At 36.3% G+C, this 16092-nt stretch overlaps 1 protein-coding gene across 3 annotated transcripts in view; it reads right to left on the bottom strand.

Moving 5' to 3' along the window:
- The window catches only part of LOC123309195 (dachshund homolog 2), a 262136-nt gene that overhangs the window by 192556 nt on the left and 53488 nt on the right, over positions 1 to 16092 (bottom strand). For 2 of the 3 annotated variants that reach the window (XM_044892170.1, XM_044892171.1), the window contains exon 2: positions 14821 to 14954. In XM_044892170.1, the coding sequence (XP_044748105.1) occupies positions 14821 to 14954 (134 nt within the window). The remainder of the gene's footprint in view (positions 1 to 14820; positions 14955 to 16092) is intronic. The other variant, XM_044892172.1, reaches the window with a different exon arrangement.

The following is a 16092-nucleotide window of genomic DNA, read 5'->3' as shown; positions in this document are numbered from 1 at the left end:
CCTGATGGGCCACACAACTCACAGTCCAACACACATACGTACAAATACACGTGAAAGATTATCCTTTCATTCGTCATCAATCATACGATGTCACTAGGCTGATCACCAAGATGCCTTTCTCTTATTATCAGGACCATTTACATGCGCTTTGTTTTGTCTGGTTAATATTGTTTCGGGCACATTAATCATCCAGATTGGGGTCCTGTATTATTTCGTCAATTTGGAGGAGATACCATCTGAAGGGGTATTTAAAAATTGGGGTTTATGTTAATCTTGGTTTTTTATGTTTCCACTTCACGCGGTTTAGTCGAAGATGAATTCTCGCATGGATGGTTCGTTGATGATCCCATCAATAAATGTGTTAGTGGAAGGATGTGAATAGACGAGTTTTTTATTCTTGAAAGTTTTTTCAGCTGGCTATCAGAGATAAGGCCATTTTGGTATCAGTATCAACTATCTAAATGAAAAAAAATACCTAAAATTTGTGCAGTAGAAGATATTTGATCTAAATGAATTGGGATTACATATTTCTAATCGAGAAATCGAAGCTATAGAAAGCACAAAATATCTGCCTTTCTACTTTTCCTTGATTAATTTCAAAAACTTCCTTCATCAAAACGAAATCCATTCACGTCTTGTTCATAAAAGAGGTGCTAATATCTTTTATCTCTACTTGTTAACATAATTTATGGTGGCTTTATTATTTGTCATATATCTTTTTAAAAACCATGCTTTTTCATAATGTTTCTGTAACTGTTTGGTACATCGAATCGACTGAGACACTGAATTCAATATGACAACTAAGCCTAAATGCAGTTAATGTATTAGTTATTAAGCTACTTCCCTAATATCTGAAGTGGAAAAATGAGCTTTAGTTTTTCACCTTCCTGTTTGCTCAGTGAAAAAATCACAAATTACTGTTTGCTCACTTTGAATGTCTCTATAAATTTCATTTGTGGTCAAAACGAACGATAACAATTTCAAATGTGAAACAATTAATGATAGTGTCTGTTATATTCTGCTTAATTTCGATTCCAGGTGATGAAATCGGAAATACGCATAGACAAAGTCGAAAATTATCGGCGAGTTGATATACATAAAACGGCAATAAAACCAAAACAGCTCTATAAAACCTTTTCTGGTGCAATTATATAAATGACGGTCTAATTTTATGAAAGGCCAACCGAAAAGGTGGTACCCTGCAGTTAAACCACTTAGCCTGGTCGCAAGCTCACCACAAACATACCTATTCGACCAATTTCTAATGAATAGTCGTAACAAATCGTTTCCAATGACATGCAGCGAGACGGGTCGTGCCCGAAGGCGCTCAACTTCTTGGATCTATAATTTTATATCTACCATTTACAATTTGTTTTGCGTTTAAGCGTGGTTATCTCGATAACTTTAAAGATTTGATTATAGCAATTTCACATAATTCGGGCTGTTATTAATTTTCGGATGAACTGGAGTTGTTGCTTTATAAATTTATCGTTTAGGGCTCTCTCGTTTCCAATCACATCTCCCGAGGAGGTTATTTATTGCCATTGTTATTACCCGAATTCTTCGGATTGTTCCAAAATCGCTTGACGCCTTCAGGTTGGAAAGATGTAATAATGAAAGATTACATACAATTTGGGTTTAATGCTATCTTCGGTTCGCTGAATAGGTTTTTCGTGAAATTTTTGTTCTGCCACATGGTATTTCGCTCGTTTTATTGGGTTCTGCGTCCCACACAGGCTCGAATATTACAGAGAGAATCATGAGAGAGTAAAAAGTTGTTTATAACTTCTATATTTGCTAGTTCAAAGATGCATTATCGAAAGGATCAATTTTATTTTGAAATACACAAATTTTTAAGGATAATCGAAGAGTTATGCACTCTCTACGAAAGATGGAGGGTAGTTTTTCAAAGGGACCAAATTTATGTGTCAAAAATGGATAGACCTTTTGTGGCTGAGAATGATTTCCTTTGCATTCAGTTCTGGATCTTCATGAAACATTTTTATATTCTCTGGATTTTTTTTTTGTTCTGATAGCTTAAGCATTGCTGTTTCAAGTTTTTTATCGGCTGGCTTCATGATCGAAATTGCATGTTACTATTTTCTTGTCATCTGTTTCGATATCGAATATTTATGTTTATACCCTAGTAAATCGTTTGTTAAAAATTACAAAATATTTCGTATTTTGTGTGAAAGAAATTTGAATTTTATCCAGGTTAAGTATTCCTCCTACAAATATTTTAATAGTAGATTCTTGAGGTCCAAAGAAAAACTTTTTTTCTATACTATACTCGGCACTGATAAAAATATACAGCCATTTTGAGTTTTCAAAATGAGCTGTGCAACCCTGGAAAAACAAAATTACCTTCAGAATAACAAGCTGAATATGTGACACTACACATCAGTGGATCTTTCAAACAGTTGTATTCAGCCAAAGTACCCAATTTTTCAAATTTTATAGATACTTTTTTTAAAATCAAATTACTCGAAAACGGCACATTATACGAGAAATAATGAAGAAAATACTTTAATTCAAGTTCAAGTATTCAAAAAATAGTATCCAACATAGTCTGAAGAGTTGGGTTCTTTGAATTTTGTATTTTCATGGTACGTAATGGTCATAACTGGAAGACGTGGGTGATATTTTGTGTTCGAAAAAGATCCATAAAATGAATGAAAAACTATATTCCGAAATTCATTTCATTCGGTAAAACCGTTTGTGAGATAGAACTGAAAATAACATTTTTTTATGGTTTTTCAACAACCTGTATCTTTTAAACCGAGCCGATTCGAAAAAAATGGTATAGAAACAAAAGTTTTTTTGACTGTTAAAATATCTGTACGAGTCGAAGACCCTGTATATTACAGATATTATTTCGGCTTCTTTTTCAAGTATAGGAACACTCAACCATTTGAGCCCATAAAAATGTGTAATAGCCTTGAAAATTTCAGTTTCAGAAACAAAGATCACAGGCTAGAATGGAAGAGAGATATAGATATAAATGATGATAACCTGATATTCTGAAAATAAAAATCCAAGGGTTGAAATTCTTTCACCAATTACATACCGAACATTCGAGTGTCTTTTTCAGTATTATATAGATCATTGCCTATATTCTGGAGCTATTTTCTGCGGAATGAAAACGACTTGAATTTTCGAGATCACAAACATCTTTACGGATGAGCAATTTGTGTGGAAAACAAAGACTGCAATCTTTTCCTTTTCGATATGACATCACGTATCGTTCAGACTGCGGCAATGGAGTAGATCGCCGAAAAGTGCTCGCCAAAAAGTCAGTCGGTTCGGTTTGTCGTTCATCCTGCTCGACCAAGCGAAATGACGCTAACCAGAACAGTCTGCATAAAACGACCGATTTCAGCAGGTACCTACCGATCGCATTTCTCGGCATGACCACCCATGCAACCGTTCTTCGACTGTGCATCCCCTTCAATCGAAATATGATATCATACTTTGCCCGTATGTATCATTGTTTGCTTTTCATATCCGACTGCACAATGCACGTCCAATGGACCAGACAAATAGTCGGGGTATCGAAAGCCCATCGCGAAAAATGCACCTGACTCAATGTCATGTTGATCTTGATCAATTCACTCCGTTTGAATGGCTTTGAATTACTTTTTGATACTGTTTGGTGCCAGTTCTCCATACTGAGTTTTTTTGGTGCTCATTTTTAGAAGTTTATTTCTCATAAACTGTTTCGTAACTTATTTTTCGGGATATTTTATGTTTCACTGTCTTCTAAATTGGGTTTTGGTGTTATTGTATTGAATTTTTTAGTCAAATATCTCGAAAAAAATGGCTTTATCTCTACGGAGTACAATATTTACGTAAATAGTTTTAGATTATCAAATTTCCCTAGTGGCAATAGAACAACCTCATGTTCCTGGCGTTAGCCAAAACTATGCTCATACACCACGTGACACAAGCGAGCATTGGAGTAGCATACATAAAATTAGGCAGTGCCATGCAATGAATTCAGTAATTCCACTATTATCCACTCCCTCGTCTAACTTGAGAAAGCATTTGCAGCATTTCCTGTGACTTATTCATTGGATAAACAACGTTTTCGCACAAAAGTTAAAGTTATTTTGAATTATCTTCCTCATAACTTCACCCATTGTCAATGCACTGCTAATGAACCAAGTTCTGTGAATGAGCTGGACATTGCCACCTTCTACGTCATCACCCTCCCAACCGTTTTTCAAGTGAATTGCATCTTCCTTGTTATCTATACTTAACTTAGACAACCTATAAGTTGTTAAACCGTAAATAACATATTTTTGTTTAGCAAATTGCTGCCTCTAGACCTTGCTGCCCCTATATGCCTTGTCCTCTGGGGGATAGTGGCTAATATGCCACTGAGTCGAATAGTTTTGAAGCATCGAACAAAAATCATTCATAAATAATCAAATAGTACACCTGTAACACATTTCATCTAAGCGATCTTTTTTTGGAGGTCCGACAGTTGAAATATCTCAAATTAATAATAATGATTCACCCTATATATGGAAAGTAACGAGTTTTTTTGCACTGAAAAATGAATAAAACCATTGAGTATTCAAGCAACAATCCAAAGCCACATGAGATGATGAATTTCGCGGAGTCGTGTGGAAGTTTGACGGCCGGTGAACCTGCCTCAGATTGTCTGGTCCACTGTATCACTTCATCCGAGGTGCCACTTCCCATCATCATCACGGCACAATGCAGAAGGTCCCTCCATAGTATCTGACACGAGTGTATCTACCCTTCGCCGACATACGGACAATATGAAGCCGTAATAGAGTATGCCCGTTCATCCGTTAACAAATATTAATATTAAAAATAATACGGTGGAAACTGGGTACAAATTTAGTTAACATGCTTCAATTCCTGTCGATATTAGGTTTCGAGGATGTCATCCGGCGAAATAGAGATCGGGAAAGGTTTGACCCTGAGTCTGGCTTTTTGCGACTTGTTTCCGATGCGATCACAGAACTGTCTGATTCGGAAACCGCCCAAGGCATTGGACCTGCTTTCCAGCCGTATGAAAAGTTAAATAGTCTTCAAATGGCTTCCAATTTAGAGCAGAACCATCTTTTTTTTATTCATTTCACTTTCCTTCTAGGACTTGTCAGGAAAGGGAAAGGTACAACCCAGTTGAAGTCCTGAACTAAAAGTGGCAGCTTGCTGCTTGATCGTTCTCATTTTGATTTGCTAGTGATCATACTCCAACCCAGAGTTTATCTGGAATTGGAAGATAGCAATCACGTGAACATGATCTGCCAACGAAATGCTTCCTTTCCTCATGTCAAAGTTCTTACGAACTCTGCGTAAATCTATACTATCAGACCATATAAAAGATAGCGACGACCTCTTCAATTTCAATTTCAAATATCTTCTAAGTGCTTTCTCTATGAGATGACACATTTCTGTAGTTGTAGTTGAGTAGCAAGTAGCATCCGTTGTCTTCTTCGTTCAGGAAATCGATTTGCTGGCATCTATGAAGATAGATTCAACGGTATGAATGAGGACATCAGAGGGCCCTCATCTACTGAGCTGACAATTTGTTTCTTGCTCGAACTTTGTGCGTATATCACAAGTATACCATTGAACTACACTGTACCAAGTAATAGCTCACTCTTTGGCGTTTTTTCATGGAATAATAAGGAGTAAGAAGTGTGAACACATAAAACCTTCGTTTCTTCGAAAATACATTCATGGTAGCTCACACACAGTAGATGGCTCCAAGATTCGTACATTGGTATTCATGCTACCTTCTACGTCTGCAAGAAATATCGACCCGGTATAAAACACCTAATGCTCGCTCACATCAGACCCGCAATAATTACAGGTTGTCATTGTCTGAAGAGCGATGCTTGGCTTTATTATCCGTATGTCTGACTGTCTGTCCATTTGTGCGCGGTCATTTAATACGGCTTATATATTATGAGCGAGTTACTTCTGGGAAATACAGCGTAAATAATATCAACGCCCAGTTTATTAACACTTCTCTCTCTGTTATTCGACCGACAGACCTGTGGAGCACTTAAGATGGGGCTTATCAACTGGCTGGAGATGTTTCCCATTCGGATTCAAAGGGAATCGGATTTGAAGGTATAAGCTAGCACCACCATCCAGCCATAAGCATACACATATTCATAATTGTGTGCGAATACGTTTCTGTTTTTTTCTCACCAGAAGTATGGTGCGATTCTTCGAAATTTATTTAAGCGATTCTTTATGAGACAGAGATGAGAATCATCTAAGATTCAAACTTGGAGTCATTAATTCTCCATAGCTACCTGCGAGATTTTTTATTAGAATAGTAATTTATGAATGAATATAGAATTTGTTTCATCTATATTAACGTAATTCAGCTATAAACAAAACAGTTGAGGGGTCTACACCGTTATAATGGTCAGTTCAAAAAGAGAAAATGAATATCTTACGTCAGAAACCACTAATTTATATAGGGTTTTCATTATAACTCAATTCAATCAGTTGATCACCTCGGAAAGTCAGAAATTTTTTTATTCTTCAAACGGATAAAAAAATTTAAAAATTTCTTCATTGAAAAACAAATTTTCATTCATGTTACTAACTTTCCGAGGTGCAATTATCTCTTTTATTTGTTTCCTCAAGAAGAAATTTCTCAAAAAGTCTCGCCATTGGCTACAATTCGTATTCTGGTGAAATTGAAAAAAGACTTTCCTTAAGTGACGCCATCTTTTCTACGAAAGTGGAAACTATTAAAATGGATTCGATTATAATAGTTATTATAGTATTATGTCAACTTTTTATGCTTGCTCAAGGTGGGTGTATATGAGATAGTAAGACAGGGAATGTAAAGTCTTGACCTAAAGTGAATCTGAGTAAAACTGTGCATCCATCCTGAGTAAACTCCAAGATTGTTCTCCTACATTCATTTAAATTCTTTAGTTTCCTTAATTAACCGAATACCAGTCAAGATTATCAAGGTAGTGCTGAATCACGGAACCCAAAAAATAAAAAAACGAACGAACTCATTAAGGTGACTGGGAACAATGAATCTCAAAACTGCTAGCGTGTGGAAGAAATCGTACAAAAGCCACCGTAGTAATTACAAAGCGGCAAATCCTTCCTATAACTGAGTGTGACATCGGTAAATTGAATTCGTCCAAAGCTTTTAGCAGTCACATCAACTACATCTCGCCCGGCTGAGACCTAAATTATTCAATTTCGAATATTTCAAAGAGTGTTTTATAGCTGCGACCCTTCGCTTCGCCCAAAACAAAAGCTGAGCGGTCAGTCCTTACTGATTTATTGATTATGTTGCTTTATGATTTTCCCTCCTCGTGATGTCCTTTGAAATGCTGCTGGATTAAAATTACATGTTGAAAATGAAAGGTTTTACACTGATTCGGTGCAACCCACATTCACATTAGTAAATGCGAACAACAACAAATAAGAGGACCAACTATTGTTGAAAAGTGATGTCCATCCTTCGCAGTAGTGCATCGTAGAGTTTTTTTTTTAATTGTAATTCCGAATTTATGGTTGCTGATCTTTGTTGGAAACAAAATCCTCAACTGCCACCATCTTTTAGGGTTCCCCAATTGGAAGGTAATTCTTTTGCCATACTATACTCTTCACTGACTATACAGGGTGAGTCTTTGACTCCTACAGAAAAATATTTGAACAGCAGATTCTTGAGGTCAAAAAAAACACTTTTTCGTCTTATTTTGAGGTACTGAACTTAGAAGCAATGGAAAGTTGCGCAATCTAAAATGAAAATCGAGCATTTTTATACAAAACATTGAGTAACAAATTTTATTTCAAAATTAACGATAAAAAATCAATACACTGAATGACCAAAAATTTTTCTCCCATTTTTATCCTTACTATGATACACAGGTAAAAATAAAATTTATTGCATATTTTGCTGGATATTTTAAATCAGTGAATGTCGCTCGCTATTGGGATTGAATGATATTTTTCCTGACTCACTTTCATCGTGTCAAAAACTGCACAGAATAACAACCATTTCCGAGAATAATAATCAGAATAAGGAATTATTCAGACCATAAAATCGATAATATGAGCAAATAGAAAATTAATAACATATCCGAGGGAGATGGAGGTATATAATCACACGTAGAAAAATACTCCCATATAACCAATCAAATATTTCTCATATTTTATTATCATTTATGATACAATAAATAAGAGAGATATTAACGACGAGGGGGGGTAGGGGGGGCGCGTTGCTGTATACTCGGCTATAAAATCGGACTGTAAAAATCAGCTCCAATAATAATTAAATGCGTCGTTAAAACAAACGTCCGTCGGGTAATAATCTTTGAAGAGCCCTAAAAACGCGAAAGTGCCCAGATAAATGGTAATCGAATGGACAACGAGATGAAATGTCTCGGCTTAGATCTGAAGCATCGCCGGTGAGCACTTAAATCGGCTTAAATCGTCCGGTCATATGACAGGTGTCATACGGACGACACCTGTGACAATAATACGAAAAAAAAATTGAGGTAGGTTGATACAAATGATACTTAATCGGAATTACGAATCAAGAAGGGAATCTTGAAATTGACAGTGGTATTATTCATTCACATCCCCGGCATACACACAATGACAACAAAAAGCAAAAAACAAAAAATTTAAATTGAAGCAAACACCTTGTGACAGATATAGAGAAATTTCTCCATTGGTGGATATATCTCTTTTATTATTAAAATGGAAAAAGCTGAACAGAATATTGATTTTCTTTTAATCTTATCAAAAAATCTCTGATCATTTGAACCTAAACAATGGAAATAATTGCTGCATATTTTGTATTCACCAAATTCAGTAGAAAAAATTCCGGTGCTAATTGTGATTAAGATGTATAAGCGATGATTTAAAATTCATGTGAGATATCGATTAAAACTACATGGTTACATCGAAGTTTTTGCCACAGCGATTATAGGATAGTAATATAGGATTTGGAAAAAACCTTCTGAAGTTAATTTCGAAGAAAACGTTTTCATAAGATGCTACTTGAATTTGTGTAAAGGGTGAGTCATTGACTCGTACAAATATTTTAACAGTAGATTCTTGAGGTCAGAGGAAGCACTTTTTTCCTTTACCATTTTCTCCGAATCGGCTCGGTTTAAAAGATACAGGCTGTTGAAAAACCATAAAAAAATGTGTTTTTTAGTTCCATCTCACAAACTGATTTTCGAATGAAATGAATTTAGGAATATAGTTTTTAATTTATTAGGTGAGTCTTTTTCGAACACATGATATCACCCAAGTCTTCCAGTTTTCTCATTATGACCATTACGTACAATAAAAATACCAAAAATTCGAAGAACCCAACTCTTGAAACTAACTAGGGCGTTATGTAATGAATATTTGAACGTTTTGTATAATAAAAGTATTCCTCATATTTTCTCGTATAATGCGCCGTTTTCGAGCAATTTGATGTTCAATGATTAAAAAGTATCTGTGGAATTTGAAAAATAAGGTACTTTGGCTAAATACAACTCTGTTGAAAATATCCACGCAGATGCGTAATATCATAGATTCAGCTAGTTATTCTGAAGGTACTTTTGTTTTTCCAGGGGTGGCACAGCTCATTATGAAAACTTAAAATGGCTATATCTTTTTATCAGGACCGAATCGGAAAAAATGGCATGGAAAAATGACCTCAAGAATCTACAGTTGAAATATTTGTACGAGTCAAAGACTCACCGTGTATACGAAATTTAGATTATGATAAAAGGATCCTACGTTGATTGTCTTGTGCCCCCTGAAAAATTTCGAAATGAATTGAGCATGTTCGACTAAATTGACTGATTTTTCCACCCCTTCAATACAGTCCAATTGGAAGATGACCAACAACAATGCGGTCGTGGAATTCAAACATTCATAACATAATTGAAACAATTCCCCAAATTGAGAGTATAAAAGCTGTATGGAACAAATAAATAACAGAATGCACCCCATCCGAGCGTACCTACACAAACGTAGAAGGTCACAGTTATAATCGGTAGAGAGCAGCCGGACATATTGGAATACCGCAAATCGGCCATTGTCCTGCAGATTAATATATCCCAAAAATTTGCTGCTCATATACGGATTCCGCAGTATCAACACCTTAATTACTGAATGTGAGATACGGAAAGGGTTTAATAATCGACATACCTGAATGTTTGGATACGATTCGTTTGGGCCGCGTGTGTCAGAGGGGTAACAACCCCTACGCTATCGGAATTTCCGAAATACAACGCTTCCGTATGAAGAAACAGGGTGCCAACCCTTTTAATTGAGTAGGTTTACACATAGGTAAAGGCTATTTTGAAAACCATACTAGGAATGTGAATAAAGGTACCAAATAGTATTCAATATATCACTAGTTTTCTGTTTTCCAAAAACTGCTTTTCAAGTGCCTTCTTTACGAAGCTGTATCTTAGTAGTGGTTGCTCAAAAAAAGATTCATTTTAAAAACCCACACTTTTTGGAGAAAGAATTATAATAATGATTCCTCATGAAGAAATTTTTGACTTTATGGACTATTATACTATTCTTAGAAAGATTCAACCTTTTCGATACTTGTCTCTTCTTATTCTACCCGTGAGTTTGAGTTTGATCTTTGGATGAACTCATTCGAGCCTTGATTAAGAAGTTCACCAAGATTCCGTTGTAATTACATCGATCGTACCGCAAGCTTCATCAAGAACACCAATGAGGAGAACTTGGTCATCTTTTATGGAATTCAATAAAACTTTGATGTCATCTCTTGGACCCTTACATCTTTCCCTGCTTTTAATCATGAACTGCCCCAATAACACGTAGAAATCACTGGATGTAATTGCTGTTTCCGAAATTGCCCTTAGTGTCGTAAAAAATTACATCAAACGTGTTGACTCTTCCTCTGCAATCATATCATTTCTATGGGTTTTTATGTCTGAGGGTCAGAATGAACTAAGCTCGATAATTCTGATTTTATTACCGCTGCATTAGGTCGAGGAGACATGTATTGAACCCAACTCAATAGGTATTAGTAGATCACGTTATGTTGGTAATACTCATCCCTTCGAATGTGAGCTCATGCTCTTTGAATAACTTTTTATGGTGGATTCAGTTGTGAAAGGAAACTGAAGTAGGTTATAGACTCCTATAGGTCTTGCGTGAAGTAGTTCTTGAGATCTTGAGTGATTGATGATGAAGTGTTAGGTGAGACACTTATGGAGATAGATACTTGAACTGCATGAACATGTTTAGCTGATCCATTGAGAACTCTTCGGCTTCTTGGCTAACAGCCCAAATTATTGCGACTTAGTGCTGATATAATCAAGTTGCGATGGATCTGCAGATCCAGGAGGCCATATGAAGCACTGATGAAACGTTTAACGAAATAATTCAGAAACATTTCTTTGTGCAATATCAGAAACAAATTCGTTATGGTGTTTCGTATGGTGTTTCGAATTATGAACGTAGAATAGTAATGATTCAAAAAGATTTCTCGGGAGAAAAGAAGACAATCATTGTTTCCCATTCTACCCCTCACAAACCTGCATGCTGTGGTTAACCACAACTGCTCGAAGAGTTTCTTTCGTGTTTGTCCTCCACCATATACTTATTAAATGTGGCCATTTCTCCCCATATCGTACCTTTTGAAATTGCTTCAAACCGAACGTAATTCCTTATTGTTATCTCAATAGGAACATGCAACCGAAATCAGCATTCGCACGAACGTGGATATAGAAAGGACTAAAACCACCACAAATTCTACCTTATTAGAAATTATACAGGAAAGCAGTCTTCTATCTGGCGGATTTCCATCTCCTTTCGTATCTTCCCCCGTGATCTTCCATCTCCGTTGCGCCGACCTGTCAGATGTTATCGAAAAAGTGCAATTTAATATTCTCGGCATTTTTGATATAAAAGCTAAATGCACATCGGTCCGACCAACTTGGATCTCGCATATATATTCATACCATTTAATTGCCTTTAATCACGACATTTCGAGTATAAATCGCGTTTTGTAGTCTTATTTTAATTTTATAACATGATCTTAGTGGAACAGCTCGCATAAGTCAGTTGTAAGGCGGTCAACATTGGCCCAGAGGCGTAACTTGTCAGGAGACAGAGGCATAAATCACGCTTAAGGGTGTTATACCCGTTCTCCCGAAACGTGAATTCCGCTAGATGGCACTATATGAAAATTTCTTTAACTGAACATATTTTCGTCCCACCAAGACAATAGCTCCACCCACTTTTTTCGCTACAAGACCTTTTGCCTGAGGGGACAGCAAGCGAAGGATAGTTGAGTTTATGTGTTTATTATCCCTAATAAAAGGGTCTACTAAAGATTTGGTTTATTTCGAATCACTTCCACTTATAGGAGTTTCAGCGAGATGTTAGTAACAGAGACGCCAAAATAAATATTGTTGAAAACCGAAAAATTCTCAATCGAGCTTTGGTCTGAAAGGACCTGAAACGAGCACAAAAATATGTAGACATTTCATTGCATCAGCTAATGATGCTTTAGGATCGACAAAGAACTGAAATATCTTGCAGTATACAAATTAACAGGCCCTGAATTGATAATTATAGCTGTGATGATAGTGAATAGGTATAATTATTTAGAAACTGATGATATGGGAAAAAACAACTGTATGAAATTCGAAATATTTTATTTTGAAAATTATTGCCGTGTTTCATTTTTATCCCGTGCCCGCATTCCTCTTGGTATTCTCCCATCTATTACTTCAGGAAGAACGCAATTCATATAGAACTGCTCCAGCTTTGGCAAGATGATATTTTTCCATAGTGCCTCGTCACATTCTATTCTTTCTATTTGAAAAGCATCATCTGAATATAGAACGAAATCGCAAAAAATTTGTTTACAGATATTCAATTGTCCTTGCACTTGGTAAAAATAATTATTAATTTTTTTCAGCCTAAAAATGATAGAAAATGATATTTCTTCGAAGATAACGAATTAGCTTAGAATTACCTCATTCTACCATCCTCGATGGTGAAGCAGGTTTCTGGTAGTCCCTTAGCTTTCCTTTGATTGATTGGAGACATTTGACCTCTATCAAACCATCGTCCCCAACCAATCCATAAGGAGAGGCTCCCAGGAATGGATACTCAGGGTCAATAAATTATCCGCACCGGGTTACCCCTATATTTTTTTTAATGTTTTTACAGTGTTATCGCCTTACTTTGGCAAGGAGTGGTCGATTTTTTTTCACCTGCATTGCCCCCAAAGTGCATTGTCATGCTGCCCACGAGTTATTTCTTCCAAAACTTTGACGAGTCAGATTTTCTATTTCTGAGAATATCTGAAAATTCTGACTTCTTGGAGGACATTTCTTCCTCAGTGATGTCAGGTTGGGCAGCATCTGGTCCGTAATTGAAATCCGGGCCATTGGAGAGAGTTTTCTTTTCTCTTTCTTGAAAAGGTCAATAATTTCTCTCTTCTCCTTTCATCAATTTTCCTCCTCCTAACGAATGTTTTTTCAGTGTTCAGCCCTGAAGGACCTCTGCAAGTGTGTAGGTGCCAGGCAGGACCCAGCAGCATGGGAAAGGGCTGCTCCGTAAGCCCGAACTGTCTATGAAACGGACTCCCTAAAATTCACCCTCTTACCTACAATATCAGCCGAAACTTTCGATGACTCGTAAAAATAACGAATTTTCAAATTTTATATGTTTTATATAGGTACATATCATTGAACTCTAAAAGTTCTTTTAGAATTCACATGATGGTACATAGAATGGTACATATAGTCGGACACCAAAACGTTATTTTCACGTAAAATTTATGAGGATGTTATAAATCTTGTCTGTTTTGAATTTTCTGCAAGAGTCGAGTACCACCCGTCCTTTTGTTATTATAAAATTAACCCTCATAAAAGCTGGTCGGTTTGGCCATAAATCTCAATGCAAGAGCAAAGTAAATTGTAATTGGCTACTCAGAAATAGGAGGGTGGAGTTTGATGAGAGGCGGGTGAATTAATCTTATTTCCTTCAAAAATCAAGGAAAATTGAAAAAAAATTGAATTTTTTTTTTGTTATCATGAAGAAGGTCTCTTTAAGAAAATACTCTCGTTGATCATTTCGAACCATCACTTCTGCATTCGAATTTATACTCATATATAAATACCACCATTTTCAAACTGAGTTTAACAGAAAAATATTCATTTTTTTTTCAAAAACAAAACGAGAGTCTCTTCGTTCCTTCCTTCTGATTGTATATGTTGAAAATCAGATGAATTCATCGATCCGTTTTTGAATTAAGATGGAAATAAATAGCATTGTGAAGCATAGGGCGAATGGAAGTATTGTACAACCTTAATAACCTCTGCCAACAAAATACTTACCAGAAAATATTACATTTCCTCAGGAAAGGCTGTATTGGATCGAAGGACTATAGATATTCACAGTAGCTACTCGAGATTTACCGGTGATTTTAAGACGTCACTTTTCAAATAAGTCACCTACGCCAATGTCTCTGCTCGGCGCTCTTCAAGATACGACTCATTCGATAGCAATTATACCTGTTTATGACCTGACGAATTATCTCACGAATTATCTTCGGTATATTCTCTCATAAGACGTTAAAGGCAGTTCTAATAAACTTCAACCATAAAAACTTGAGAGATAAATACATTTCCGTCTCCTATTTAATTACTCCCATTTAAATTCGGAATGCATTGAATATGCCGCTCAATGAAAATAACTGAATTTTTCTTCACGATAAAAGTAATGCACCACGAACAGATCCTTGCGGTATACCCCATTGGAGTTACAAAAGATAACCAATTAAACACTCACCGTTTAAGTGTCCGTTCTCGTAGGGATAATCTCCATTGTCTAAGCGTTGTTTTTTGATCTGATGATGTTGAAGGTGTGAAGCTGCCAAACTTAATCCTACTGGCGCCCTCTTTGGTGGTCTGCCGGGCCTGGAACTGCAAAATAGTAGAGAATTACTGTTGTTTAAACGATATTGTTGGGTATCATCAAGTTTTGAACCGCGATTCAATCAGATATAATAGTGGCCAACTACAGAATAAATTTGTAAGGCTCCAAAATCGTAATTTGAAATTTGATAGCATTCAGCATTCGGCATGATTTAGGCGTTTTAGATCATAGTTTCATGGTGGCGGAAGAGTTACTAGGAATTAAAACCTAAAAATCAAAAAGACTCCATTTGCCAATGAGATTGTTCCTTTCTTAGGTCCTAGTTCTTAGGAACTTACCATTAGCCCTCAAACAAGAGCGTACTTCAAAGCTTGGTAGTATTTAACGCCTTATAATTCTGTTATATTCATTTTTATTTTATTGTTTGAATGTCTTCTATTTCTGTCAGTTTCTTATCGAGACATTCTATGGAAAATGCTCATGAAAATTTCATTTTTGACAGTTGAAACGATATTGTTTTGAAAAACAAAAGCAGTATCAACTATATTTATCCTCAATATTTCGTTTCTGACACGCAGGACAAATAAACCAATTCCCTCAAAAATAATACGATTTATATATCCAATAAAACGGCGGTGTGGCACATCTGAGATAAAACCATCAAGAAGTGGTGGACTTCCAGACTATCCCTTGTAATTGAGTTGCGGGAAGAAAGTATGACAGTAAATAACCGGAAATGAAGCCAATAAATCAAAGGGGGGTTGATTTGTCGAGTGACCTCGCGATATCTGATATCCACGGCGAACGCCATCTAATGGATGAACAAGTCCACAAACAGACGAACCCATATCAGGAGTGGATCGTCTTGGATATGGCCTATTTACACGGCAATATAATAATTGTGTTTGTTTCGATTTTTGGACCGGATGGTAGAGGAAATTAGGAATAGTCCGAAAATAGTCGGGTTATTCTTTACGGAGATAGATAACTGAGGATGGGAATGATTTCTGTTCATTTGGGGTGGTATAAAGCATCTTTTTCGCCGAATTTCGGACAATGAGGTCCCCGGGCAGTCCGTGAAATCGGCGATTTGCCGAAGAACCAGAGGCGAATTGTGTGCGTTATAGAAAGTTCCAAAATGATAGCAGTGCAATCAGATCCGAATTGGCCATAGCGTTTTCGACG

The sequence above is a fragment of the Coccinella septempunctata genome, chromosome 3, assembly GCF_907165205.1.
Source record: "Coccinella septempunctata chromosome 3, icCocSept1.1, whole genome shotgun sequence".
NCBI classification, from domain to species: domain Eukaryota; kingdom Metazoa; phylum Arthropoda; class Insecta; order Coleoptera; family Coccinellidae; genus Coccinella; species Coccinella septempunctata.
This window is presented reverse-complemented; position numbering and strand designations above follow the sequence as displayed.